This window comes from Vombatus ursinus, unplaced genomic scaffold (assembly GCF_900497805.2).
Source record: "Vombatus ursinus unplaced genomic scaffold, bare-nosed wombat genome assembly UNPS02014777.1, whole genome shotgun sequence".
Classification (NCBI taxonomy): Eukaryota; Metazoa; Chordata; class Mammalia; order Diprotodontia; family Vombatidae; genus Vombatus; species Vombatus ursinus.
The window spans coordinates 836872-850568 of NW_020954555.1; the positions used below are offsets into that span (position 1 = coordinate 836872).

Sequence of the window (13697 nt, forward strand, 5' to 3'; positions counted from 1 at the left end):
TAAAAGATTTGAATTCTCAAACTGTAACAAGCAAACCAATACTAACGTTAAGTGCTTTTAGTTTTCTGTCTGGAATAGAATGTCCTTTCAAGTGTGGACCACAGACACCAAGCAAGCAATCACCTCTGCTTTCTCAAACTCTAGGACAAGATACAGGGGTGTTCTGGCACCAGCTCCAAATGGTTCTCAAAAGCCAATTGTTTAATTTTCGGTGTGAGCATTCACACCTTGAAAACTGGCTAACCTTACAAATCAGAGCTTGATTTATTGTTTTGTGGTTTTTCTAGACTTAAGAAAGTGATGGAGAAAATGTTAATAATTCTAACTAAACTTATAAGTGTTTTGTGTGTACTTCCCACCTCCCTACAAAAGCTGGTTGTTAAATTTTTACCAGCACAACCTTAGCAAAAACCTACAGAAAACCTGATGAGAGATGGAACAGCCCACAGGACAATTGCCCTTGGAGTGGCCCAGGGTCAAGGAACCAGAAACTATGATCCGTCTGATACAAAATTGCCCTCTAATCAGTACAAATGAAGAAGTAGCAGAAATACCTTTTCTCACAATATGCCCTGCACAGAGATGTGAGTGAGAAAGGAACGCACCAGAAAGAGAACTGCGAAGTTGGTGTTTGAGGCGGAATTGCCAGTAACCAGAAAATAAAAATGGGGCCAGGGAGGGTGGTTATCCTGGATCCTGAAAAAAGTAAGAATTACCTTAACATTAGTTAAAACACAACAGGCTGATCCAGGACCACCGGCTCCTCGAAGGCAGGGGCTGTTTTTTTCCTTTCTTTGTATCCTGCGGGCTTAGCGTGGTGCCTGGCGCGTAGCAGGTGCTTAATAAATGTTTACTGGCTGATGGACAGAAACGCCACGATCAAGGTGCAAGCGGATAAGCAAGAGCATTTTCTGTTATAACTTCGGAAGAGATGGCGATAAATATATCAGTACTGAAAACAGAATTATCACTTAGCTCGATAGAAGCTGCTGTCCAAAGAACCACTGTTGAGAAAACAAGTAATTGAGGCAGCTAGATGGCGCAGTGGATAGAGAGCACTGGCCCTGAAGTCAGGAGGACCTAAGTTCAAATTTGGCCTCAGACCAAACACTTGACACTTACTAGCTGTGTGACCCTGGGCAAGTCACTTAACCCCAATTGCCTAAAAAAAAAAAAAGAGAGAGAGAGAGAAAACAAGTAATTTTATGAGTCCCAGTTCGAAGGTCCAGGAATAGAATGTGGGGCCCGGACTCAGGAAGACCTGAGTTCAAATTCAGCCTCAAACACTTGCTGGCTGGGTGACCCTGGACAAGTCACTTCACCCTGTTTCCCTCAGTTTCCTCATCTGACCCACTGGGTCACGACTTAACATTGTCCGGCCACATCCTCTGCCCCACGGGGCCAAGCCCATTCCTGGATGATCCTCCTCCCATTCCCCCTCCTCCTCCCCCTCCCCCTCCTCCTCCGCGCTCTCCTCAGTCCCTGCTTGTCGTCCTAGCCTCCGCCCCGCCCCGCCCCGCCCCGCCCCGCGAGAGGCTCCGCCCCTACAGCAGGTCCCGCCCCCTAGCGCCGGCGCGGCTCCGCCCTCGCCTCGCAGCCGGGGCTCGGAGGGGCCTGGCTGGCGCCGAGGGGCCGGAGCCCGGGTGCTGCCGCCGTGGTCGCCATGGTCCGAGCCCGCAGCCCCGGCCGGCAGCCCCGCGGCTCCCCGTATGCCCCGGAGCGCCCGGCCCGCTGGAGCCTGGTCCTGCTCGGGGCGCTCCTCGCCGCCATCGCCGCCGCCGCCGCCCGGGGATACGCGAGCTACCGGGAGGCCCAGGCCGCGGCGCGGAGGGTCAGGCCCTGCCCGGGGAGCGGACGGAGGGGCAGGGGGGCTCCGGGGACCCCACGGGGCCGAGTCCGGGGGGAGCGGACGGGAGGGGCGGTGTGGCGGGGGAGGGGCGCCGACCGCCCGCCAGTCTGTCTGTCTGTCTGTCTGACTAACAGCCGTGGAGTGGCCGGCCGGTGTCCGCCCGAGGGTCTGCCTTAGTGTTTGTCTGGCCGGAGGGCTGAGTGTCTGCCTCCTTCCCCCCCCGGCCCCCCTCTCTTCCTCTCTCTCCCTCTTCTGCGTCTCCCCCTCTCCCCTCCCCCTTTCCCTCTCCTTCTTTCTCCCTCTTCTCCTCCTGTGTCTCCCCTTTCCCCTTCTCCTCTCTCTGTCACACACACACACACACACACACACACACACACACACGCACAGTCTGAATTTCTGTCTGCCTCTCCCTCTTTCTCCCTCTTCTCCTCCTGTGTCTCCCCTTTCCCCCTCTCCTTCTCTCCCTCTCTTTCTCTGTCTCTGTCTCTCTCTGTCTCTTAGTCTTTCCTCTCCGTCTCTGTCACACACACACACACACACACACACACACACACACACACAGAGTCTGAATTTCTGTCTGCCTCTCTCCTCCCCTCTCCTCTCCTTTCTCCCTTCCTGAGCATCTGTGTGCCTGCCTCTGAGTGCCCACCTGTCTGGCTGTCTATCTCTCTGACTGCCTAAGTGTCTGTCTCTCTGACTGTCTGAATATCTGTCTGCATGAGTATCTATCTGCTTGTCTGTCTTTTTGTCTGAGTGTCTTTCTCTCTGAGTATTATCTGAATGTCCACCTACCTGAATGCCTACTTCTGTGTGTCTGTCCAGTTCTCTGATCATCTGCCTCTCTGTCTGCGTGCCTATTTGAGTGTTTATGTGTCTGAGGGTCTGCCTGCCTGCCTCTCTTAAGTGTGTGCCCTCCTAGAGTGTCTCCCTGCCTGTCTGAGTATCTATCTGAATATGTCAGTGTCTTCCCGCCTGCCTGTCTGTCTGAATATGTCTGTCAGATTGTGTGTCTGGTTGACTGGCTGGCTGTCTGGTTGACTGGCTGGCTGGCTGTGTCTGCCTGTATGATTATCCTCCTGTATAACTCTATAACTGCCTTCTGATTGTGTCTGAATGATTATCTCCCTATTTTGCTATGAGGCAGGAGGCAGCATTAAAGTCTCTGGGGACAGAAGGCCTGTACCTCTTCTCCTCTCTGGATTTAGACAAAGACCTGTCCATCAGCCCAGAAGAGTTCAAGCCCATTGCTGAGAAATTCACAGGTAGTGGGAGAGGCTGGGTGTGGATGGATGAGAAGGATATGAAGGTAGAGGGTAAGGGAGGCAACCAGATAGTATAATGGCCTGAATGTTGGACTTGGGAGTCAGGAAGTTCAGATCCTGCCTTAGACACTCACTAATTATGTGACCCTGGGCAACTTAACCACTCTTTGCCTCAGTTTCCTCTTCTGTAAATTGGAGATAATAATAGCAGGTATCTCCCAGGGTTGTTGTAAGAATCAAATGGGGTAACACATGCAAAGTAATTTGTAAACCTTAAAGCAATATATAAATGCTAGTTTTTATTTTTATTATTCACAACTCCCATTGCTACCAGCTAGAACAGAACACTATTCCCCATCTTTCCCCTCTCTTAAAAAAATATTGCAGAAGCTCAACAGATCTTTTTTGCCTCACCTAGAGAAGTAGGAGATAATAGGCATAGGTCTAGGATGAGGGTACAACCAAAAATAAAACTAGAAATATAGGGTGGCACTAGATTTTGGAGGGCTTTGAAAACCAGACAAAAGAATTTGAACTTTGTTTAGGAACCAGCCAGAAGACTGGCCCCTAGTAACTCATGAGGCTCATTTGTTATAATGGAAAGAACACTGAACTTTTAGAGTCCTGGTACCTGAGTTTGAATCCAGGCTTATTACATGTATGCGTTTGGTAGTCACTCACCTGTGAAACGACAGGGTCTGATTAGGTGACCCCTGCAGCCTCTTTTGGGTCTAGTTCCCCTGTGGGAGGCTCCCCTCCATCTTAATTGAGGATGCCTGTGGATGTGCAGTCTGGTATCCCATTGAAGGAAGGTTATCTAGAAAATTCATCGGATGAGTGTAATGGGGCTTTTGTCCTAAGTCGAACCACCTTCGTCCTGCCCAAGCAGCTTTGCGGGTGTCCCCAGCCCCCAGGTTGAATGCAGGCTTTCTCTGTCATTGTCAGCCTTTGGGGAGGATTTCACTACAGTGCCTTCAACGCTGAGGATGCGGTTTTGTTTTTTGGTTTTTTTTTTCCAGCATAACTGACTTATCTGAGTGTCATATCGATTTTGGCTCTTTTTCCTCTCCATTCTCCTTGTTTGTAGAGCAATCTGAGGTCATCCTCCGCCGTCCCTTTTGATGTGTTCTTTCTCCTTTCTGCTTGGACAGGCTTCCTTTCACCAGTTCGGTTCAGCCTGCTTTCATTAAGCCTGCTGGGGATGGCGACTGAAGTCCTGAGCTTTACAAACCTTGGTAGTGGAGTCTTGTGTGCAGGAAAGTTCTTAGTCAGTGTCCTCTGGATTCCTTCGTTTTCTGAGCTGACTCTGAGGTCTTTTTAGGTCAAGAAATTTATTTCCAATTTTTTCTCCATACGTGTTCCTCGCTCACATTCATGTAACCCACTTTCCTCACAGCCTGGGAAGGAGGCTGTTATCATTCCCGTTTTCTGCTGTCCTTCTGCCCTGGGATGCTTGTTGATCAGAGGCTGGCTATTCTCAGTCTGCAGTTTCTCTCCTTTGCTGCCATCTGCCTGCTCAATCCTGTTCTCCTCCGTGTTTGGTCTGTTCCAGTCCGTCTTCTCTTTTCTGAGTCTCTGCTCTGAGAGTAGCTGGTATATTCTTTTCTGAGGGAGGCTTTTCATTATCTTTGCCAGTTTCTCGACATCTTCTTTTAAACTGCCGGTACCCCTTTGCATAGTGACTGTCTGCCTTCATTTCTTTAAAAGTGGTTTTTATCTGTTCTGTCTCATCTATTGATATTTCCTCAGTTGGTTTTGGGGGGTTTTGTTTCTTTTTTTTCAGTTCTTTCTTGGCAGGTGGCTTCTCCATCTTCTTGGTGCTTTGCTCTCCTCTGCTATTGTCGGATTCTTCAAACTGTACCCAGGATTACCATTTTCTTTCTTGGCTTGAGTGTTTTCTGTTGTTGTTAGAAAGAAGTTATTTGTGTTTTCAAAGTAGTTTAGATGGGGCTAGTCTGGAGTGGACACACACACACACACACACACACAGTGCAGCTTTTTACTTTACCATCTTCCCCAAAGTCTTCACCCTGCTGTCTCTGGCCCAGCACTGTTAAAGAAACAGCCTCACAGATGAGAATATTCACCAGTAGGATGGGGAAGGGAATGAAAATGTGGGGTCCCATCCTACCAGGGTAGGACCTGAGGCTCAGAGAGGGTACTGTTCTTACCCAAAGACACACAGGTTTCCCCAGGGAAGAGCAGAGCATTAATTCCACCTGTTCCACCTAGGGTCGATGCCTGTCCCTGACTCTGAGGAAGAAAAGTCCCCACTCGATCCCACTGAGATGCTGTACATAGAAGGGAACCTGTTTCCAGAGGAGAAGCTGTCCATAGTGGCCCGATTCCAGCCCCTGCTCCTGGAGACCATGACAAAGAGCAAAGATGGTTTTCTGGGGGTGAGTGACTAGGGGTGTCCCCAGATCCCTCCTCAGGCAGCAGGAATTCTGAGGTGTCTGTCTCTTGCTTTCTCACCCCATCGGCCTAACTTAGGGAGTGGGGATGTGCAGGGTGTCATGCTGCCTACCCAGGAGGATGTGGGCCAATAGTCCTGTACCCACGCTAATTTTTGTCATGCTGGATTTAGAGTCAGAGGACCAGATTCAAATCCTGCCTCTGTCATTTAGTGCTTGTATGATCTTGGGCCAGTCAGTTTCCTCCTCTCTTAAGCAATCTCATCCTTCAGTCTACGCCAGTGGAAGTAGAACCATGATGTGACTAATCCTGATATCATTTTAATTTGACTCTGGGATGTATTTGGATGGTGTGGTTTTATTGACTGCAGACTTCCCATCTTGTAGTGTTTACTCTGATGCTACAATGAAATTATATTCCCGAAGTACCCAAAGACCCAGAATTGAAGGGGTGAGCTGAAGATTTTGCTGGGTTTGGTGGTCAGCCAGCCTACATTTAAAAATCTGTGGCAAATAATCTGTAAAGTAGATATACAGATAATTGAGAGAGAGAGTTGACTTACCATGTACAAAAGGTGCCCAGGGCACACAAGTCACCCTAAAGCCCTAATGAATCCAGTTTCCCTCCCAACCCCACAAGAGGATGTGTCTGTGATTTGAGGAAATACACTTTAAATTCATCTCTCTGGGAGCTCCTAGGGCAGTTTTTGCTGCCTCTCCTGGCCCTTCCCCTTTTACTTAAAGCCTAATCTCCACCTCTCCTGAGAATGGGCTCTAGGAGAGCAGGCCTACTAGAAGGGTGGGGATAAGGCTGGAGAGGTGCATGGGGGCTTCAGATTGTTGTTTGTTCTTTGTTCTCAAAGAGGACCATCACATCAGGAAGGTGATGCCATGACATGCCAGTGAGTTGGATTTAAGTGAGGGGAGGCTGTGCAGAGTCACCAGCCTCACTCTCTTCTTCAGAGCCAGCTGAGTCCATTGGCAAGATGTAGGTCAAGACAACTGGAGATGGCCCTGGGGGCTTCAAATATCAGGCAGTTAGAGGTCAAGTGACTGGGAATCAGAACTCTTACACAGCTGGAACACAACTGCACAGGACCAGTCACTTCTTGCCTCCCACCTTCATGCTACCTCCAGATTCTTTGGTGAAGGCCCTGGTTATGCTCCTGAACCTTCTGCTGGGCAGAACCACCCTGGTGGCCTGCCAATGGCTAGGTAGACGCAACTCTTCCATCTCACAGCTCTATTCACCTGACCCTTTGCTGCCTCCTAGGTTTCTCATCTTGCTCTGTCTGGGCTTCGAGAATGGAGGACCCCTGCCTCACAGCTCATGGAGTTCTCTGCTCACCAGTTCAAGCCTTTCCTGCCCCCCCGGGGCAACATGGAATTGGGCGAGCCCTGGTGGGTTATCCCCAGTGAGTTAAGCATCTTCACTGGATACCTCTCTAACAACCGCTTCTACCCACCTCCTCCCAAAGGCAAAGAGGTAAGGAAGGGACTCTAGCTCCAGAGTTCCTTAAGAGCAGGGACTGCCTCCATTTTCTATTTCTTTCTATTACCAGCCGTTAGCACAGAATGAGACACATAGTAAGTGCCTGCTAAAAGCTTTTCCATTTCATTCCAAGCTTCTGAGAACAGCTGGAGGAAGTGGGGGAAAGGGCATGGACCTTTCTAAAACTAAGCTACCTAAGTCAGCAGAGACTCTGGAGCCCTGGGATGGATGCAAGGGTCAGATCAAGGGCAGGATGGGGGGTATTAGGTGAGCTGTTGGGGTTGATGTGATGTGAGGCCACTCATTGAAGACCAGCAGGCTCAGGACCCAAAGGAGAGGAGCTTCCAAGTCTTCCAGGGAGGACACCTTGCTCCAACCCATCGGCAAATGGAATGAAGCCAAAGGCCCTGCCACTGAGTGCCAAAGTGGCACTGAGGCCCGTCCTCTCAGGGGGCCTGTACCCTTGTCTCCCACAGATCATCATCCACAGACTGCTGAGCATGTTCCACCCACGGCCCTTTGTGAAGACCCGCTTTGGGCCCCAGGGCGCAGTGGCCTGCCTCACGGCCATCAGTGACTCCTATTACATGGTGGCTTTCAGGTGAGCACTGGCCCATCTGGTGATCCAGGACAGGGGAGGGGAAGGAAGGCAAGACCTTGGGGCAGGGAACTGCACCAGAAACACCAGCTGTTTGAGAACCTGTCTTCAGATGCTGCAGGGAGGCTGTGCCATGTACATGTGGATCATGTGGACTTCATTCTCATGCTCCTTACACAGCCCGTCCCCTGGGGCTGAGGGGGAGGGCGGAGGGTTGGAAACAATCCATTTTGCGTTGTCTGAGTGGCTCTGTAATAAGCTGAATGGGAGTATTGATTGGGCCACAGGACGTCCCCATGACTGTCCTTGGGAAAGTTACCCACAGATTTCAGTTATCCAGGTCATCCTGCAGCAAGCACTGCCTTGCATTAAGTTGTTCAGGGCTTTTGTCCTCCGAGCAGGTGGAGCCAGCCTCTTCCAATTCAGCAAGCATTTATAAAGCACCTACTATGTGCCGGCCATTGTGCTAGGCTCTGGGGATAAAAAAGTCAAAGGTGAAACGACCTCTTCCCCTCGATTCCTGTCCTACTCCCTCTTTCCACCAAGTATTCTCTTCACTGAATTTTTACCTTAGAAAAAGCAGGGTGTATAAAGCAGGGTGTCAAAGGCAGCCTGACATCCACATGTGGAGTGCAGAAACTAGATTAAAATATAATTGGGAAGCATTTAACAAAATAAATAAAACCACAACATAACCAAAATAACGTAACATTTTAAAACTAAGTCAATATGAGGCAGGAACAGGGATCCTTCTGTGTGGAGGGGCCTCCTTTCTATTTGAGTTTGACACCACTGATATTGAAGATAGAATGCTGGCCTTGGAGTCAGGAAGATCTGAATTCAAAACCAGCCAGAAATGCTAATTATATGACATAGGTCGAGTCACTCAACCTCTCCAAGCCTCAGTTTTCTCATCTATAAAATGGGGATGAAAATGGGGTGGGAGTACCCACCTCATAGGGTTGCTGTATAGATCAACTAAGATAGCGTATGTAAAGTGCTTTGCAGTGTCAGTCCTATATAAATATCAGCTATTGTAGCTTGTCTTCTACCATTCTGTTCTCCTGTGTGACTGAACTGAACCTCTCCTGAATGGTTAACTTCACCTGAGGCAGGTGTTTGAACAGCCCCAGACAGCCTTCGTAAGGCACTGGAGGACGCTTGATAGCTAGAACCCTGCTCTTTCTCTCAGCCATCCCCAGGACTCAGCTGGTTCCCGTTCTTGGTTGTGTTTCCTTTCCCTCCAGCCATGGGATCTATACTTTATACCAAATTAACAGAACTCTCCCATTTCCCTTTCTGGTTCTCTTGAACTAACGTGTGAGCTCTGAGACATGTGAAAATAGCTTTGACCAGTCCTATAAGGTATAATTTTTCACAGTAAAGCACCTCGTGTTTGTAGAGGGTGTCAGATATATAGTGGGGAGCCAAAAACGGGATTCTGACATCCTCTGCTGAAACCCTGCTACCCTCCCTCAGCCCCCTATGGAAAGCAACTAGTGCCTCCTCCTAGCTGTGCCTCCTTCCCTTCCGGCCACAGGATCCATGCCGAGTTCCAGCTCAATGAGCCACCCCACTTTCCCTTCTGGTTCTCTCCAGGACAGTTCACTGGGCACATCATCCTCACCAAAGATGCCACCCACATCCGTGAATTCAAGCTCTTTGTGCCTAACCACAGGTAGGATCCCGAGGGAACTTGGTTAGGAGATCGGGGGCCCAAAAGACATGTTTCCCTTTGGGGTTTTCTGGGAATTTGGGGCTCTGGCCTGGGCAGCATTGGTAGCTGCTGCCACTATCTCTTTCAGTTTCCCTTCCTCACTTCCTGGAACTGATCTGTTGGGGGGAATCTGGAGCCCAGCTGCTTTAGCCAGCAGGAAATGGGGGGTCTTAAGCAGGACGTTGTGCCAAATGGGCCCCATGCATCAACCACCTGCCAGCATCTGGCTCTTCCATCAGTGTCCCTAACCTAACAATTTGCACTTGTCCTCAAAGTGCCCAGAAGCAACTGCCCTGGGCCTAGCTTGCCCACTTTCATTGAGCATTTCTGCCATTAACTTCCCTAAGAGCTGAGCATAGAGAAGGAAGTAGGAACACAGTCCAATGGAAGGAACCCGGTGCCAGGAATCAGGAATCGACTCTTCCCAGCTGTACTACCAGCTCGTGACCTCCAAATCACTTCCCTTCTCTAGTCTTCAATTTTCTTATCTGAAAAATGGGGAGAATAGAACCCTGCCGTACCTACCTCCCAGGGATGGAGTGAGGGGGAAGCTCTGTGCAAATGTGAGGTAGGGGAAATAGCACTGAGGCTCCAGAGGATGGGCTGGAAGAGAACCCCCAGGCTGCCTCCCCTGCTCCCCTCAGGCATTACCTGCCCCCTCCCCAGTAAAGGAGAAGGAAAGGACTGCAGGTGGCTGTGATGGAATGAGAATGAGAAAATCAGGAGCTGGGCCGTGGGGAGGGGGGGGGTGCCTACCAGACTGTCCTCATGTAGACCCTCCCCCAGCCACAAGCCCGATTCCCCACTTGTTCTGTGTGTCCCACCCAGAGAGAGAGGAAGAGCTCAGAGTCCTCTGAGCTTAGAGTGGAGTCAGGGCTCCAGTTAATGTGACGCCAGGCCAACAGAAGGGCTGGGGCCCTGAAAACGTTAGAGAAGTCCTGCTGAGCTGGAAGTCAGGAAGGAGAACTGTGCAAGTTATGCCGATGATGGGGCAGCTAGGTGGCTCAGTGGATAGAGCTCCGGCCCTGGAGGCAGGAGGACCTGAGTTCAAATCCAGCTTCAGACACATAGCGCTCACCAGCTGTGTGACTCCGGGCAAGTCCCTGAACCTCAAGTGCCTCACAAAAAAAAAAAAATAGCGATGATACTTAATAGGTAATGTGACCAGACCTCACTTTCATCATCTGTAAAATGGGAATACTCGCACTGTCCAGTTGCACACCTTCTAAGGATCTCTGCCCTAGGGGCTCCTCAGCCCTCCCAAGTCCCCACCTGAGCTTGTTCTGCTTCACCCAGGGAGAAAGTAAGGCCTAGAGCTCCCCCACGTGGCAGATGCAAACATTGCTTCAGGTCAGAGAGAAGCTCACCGTCTTAGAATCCTTCCAGCTCAGAGGCATCCTTAGGCACAGCAAAAACCCTGGAGACGGTGTGATGTCAGGTGGGCCACCCACAGCCACCAAGGGGCATGTACAGCACAACCTCAGGATGCCCATCCTCAGGGAACTGACGCTAAGCCAAGTGTACGGATGCTCAACCCTGGGCCATGTCCCCAGAGCCTTCCCCTCCTCTTTGGAGTCCCACCCAAACCCTGTTCTTATTAATAGAGTTCCCGCTTGGGCCTTGACCTTTCTGGCCATCCTCCTGTCCCATAGCTCACCTCTTCTGCCAAAGAGTCGGACCCTGTACCTGCAGTAGTCCTTTTGCCCAGCCCTAGAGCTCTGTTTTCTAGCCAGCTTTTTTAATCATGGCCCCGTTGATCTGGTGATATGGCTGGCCTGGCTGTGAATGTGAAGACTGATGTTGATAGGATAAGTGACTTGGCCCATAGTCAAGGACAAGCCCCCTTTTCCGTCCTACCCCAGTAGGCTTCTTATTCAAACGGGTTCTTCCTGCCAGGTCTCTGAATGTGGACATGGAGTGGTTGTATGGAGCTAATGAGAAAAGCAGCATGGAAGTCGACATTGGTTACCTCCCTCAGGTACGCATGGCTCTGCTGCCTTGGCCAGGCCCATCTGCACCGTTTCCACAGTTCCCCTGTTTCCATCCTCTCAAGTTAATACTACCCAGGACTTAAATTTTGTCTGGGACGGTCAGAGTACAGCTGCCTTTGGGGGCCTCCACCAACTCGCTCTTTATAAGAAGGGAGGCCAGCTGTTGTCTAGGGATTCCTGCCTCCATGTGTGTTGGTGTGACTGGAGTTAAATATACCTGCTTTCTGAGCAGTGCCTCCTCTACTATCTCCTATTGACTTTGTATTCACCACCATTTTCTCTTTCATTTGGCAATTCTGCAGTCACGTGGGGGTAGCACAGGAATCTCTTCTCTCTCAGATTCCCTAGTATTCCAAAATTAGCACCCAGTGCTAATCAGGCCTTTCCCTCTCCTAGAAAAGTAGGCCTCTCAGGGTAGTAGATTTTAAAGACCTATAAAATGCTTCCCCCACATTGGGGCAGGTCTGAGAAAGTTTGATTCGGTCAGTCCTCTTCTCACAAGTTTTCGGTGGCTCCCTATTACCTCTAGGATAAAATACAAACTCCTCGGCCTAGGATTTGAAACCCACACCAGGCTTGCTCCCACCTCTCTTATCTCCTAGTCCAGCCTTTCATACATTCTACATTCCAGTCAGACTGGCCCATACCTGGGTGCCATACACGACTTTCCATCTCCTGCCTCTGTACCTCACATACCTGGATTGCAGTCCTTCTTCCCTATCACTGCCTCTCAGCATCCCTGGCTGCCTTCAGAGCCAAGCTGTGCCTGAGCCCTTTTCTGATCTCTCCACCAGTGCTCTCTGCCTCTTCAGATTACTTTGTATTACTTCCCAAATACTTCTAGTAGAATATAAGCTCCTTGAGGGCAGGAACTATTTCGTTTGTGTCTGTATTCCCAACGTCTAGCACTTTTCACATAGATACTTGATAAATGTCTGTTGAAGTGTTGAAGTGTCCAAGAGAGGCCCAGGGCTTAATGTTTTCTCATCTCCATGTCAGAGTTCAGGCAGGCGCCCTGCTGGCCATTCCTGGGTCAAGACAAAAGGTACTTTAATATGGCAGCACCCTAAATTTGATACCTGCGCAGAGGTCAGAGTTAGGGATGTCCAGGAGAAAGGAGGAAGGGAAACCTTTTTCTTCACCTTTTGTGTTACATGGATAGACCCCTTGGGCAGTCTGGGGAAACCTGTGGATCCTTTCTCAGAATAAGGTTTTTAAATGCATTAAATAAAATAAATAGGATTACAAAGATAACTAATTATATTGAAAATGTAGTTATCAGTGTTTTTAAAGTTCATGAACTTCAGGATAAAACCCCTGTTTTAAGAAGAAATGTAGAGTAGTTCTCTCCCAAGCCACCACTGATATCTGAGGTTTTTAAGAACAAGAATAAATGTTTTGTTGATGCTTCTTTAAAATGTTGTGATCACTTCAACGTTCTGACCATGTGTGACCAACCAGGTGTGCTTCACTGCACACCTCGAGCCCCCCTCCCTGTGCTACACACCTGATATATGGGAAGGGCCTTTTTTAGTGCAAGCAGGAGGCGTATGAGCTCTTCCCATTGTTTCTTCCATAGTGGGGACAGGTTTGCACTGAGCCAACATTTCTCATAACTGACTATTCATATTTACAAGAGGTGACAGTCTGGCACAAAAATGCAGCCAATCTGATTAACCCATCTAGGGATCACACATACCCCTTGGCACCATACTTGTCTAACTAGCCATATGTAACTAGTTCAGACTCCTACTCTCTCCTTCCATGCAGCTCTATATTCAGACTGATTTCCTTGTCTTTCTGTGCATGTCTTAGATCAGCTCTCTTTAGGCACAACCTGTCTCTTCCATTAATCTGATCTATCTGGTACTGGCTTCCTGTGCAGTACCCCCACAGTGCCTGAGCCAAAGCCCTAATCAAAGGGCTTGCTCAGGAAGCAGCTTCTGTGAAAGAAGCACATGCATACCCCTACACAGAGCCAGCATCACTCCTTGGGGCTCTCTCATTCATCACTGGCTACTTCATTTTCCTCACAGATGGAGCTCGAATCCCAGGGCCCTTCAGTGCCATCTGTGATCCATGATGAGAATGGCAATGTGATTGACAGCCGCCTGCCTTCTGGGGAGCCCATCCAGTTTGTGTTTGAGGATATTGTATGGCAGCGGGAGCTCAGCTGGGAGGAGGCAGCCCAGCAGCTGGAGCTTGCCATGTACCCATTCAAGAAGGTGAGGCCTGACCAGAGGGCAGAAGACAAAACCCTTTCCTCAGTTGACCCTTCAGAACAGATTTTGTTGGGAGCTCCCGGGAAGACGAGAGGCTGGGACCCACCGAGGTTTGGGGAGCTCCCGGGAGGACGAGAGGCTGGGACCCACCG

At 49.8% G+C, this 13697-nt stretch overlaps 1 protein-coding gene across 2 annotated transcripts in view; it reads left to right on the top strand.

Moving 5' to 3' along the window:
* The first annotated feature begins 1663 nt into the window (after nt 1-1663).
* Nucleotides 1664-13697, top strand: part of LOC114045066 (selenoprotein N-like) — a 19947-nt gene continuing 7913 nt past the window's right edge. Inside the window, exons 1-8 of one of the 2 annotated variants that reach the window (XM_027864879.1) lie at nt 1664-1831; nt 2994-3111; nt 5344-5510; nt 6799-7011; nt 7494-7618; nt 9156-9293; nt 11229-11310; nt 13360-13548. In XM_027864879.1, the coding sequence (XP_027720680.1) occupies nt 1664-1831; nt 2994-3111; nt 5344-5510; nt 6799-7011; nt 7494-7618; nt 9156-9293; nt 11229-11310; nt 13360-13548 (1200 nt within the window). Of the gene's footprint in view, nt 1832-2993; nt 3112-4284; nt 4347-5343; nt 5511-6798; nt 7012-7493; nt 7619-9155; nt 9294-11228; nt 11311-13359; nt 13549-13697 lie in introns of those variants that run through there. The other variant, XM_027864880.1, reaches the window with a different exon arrangement.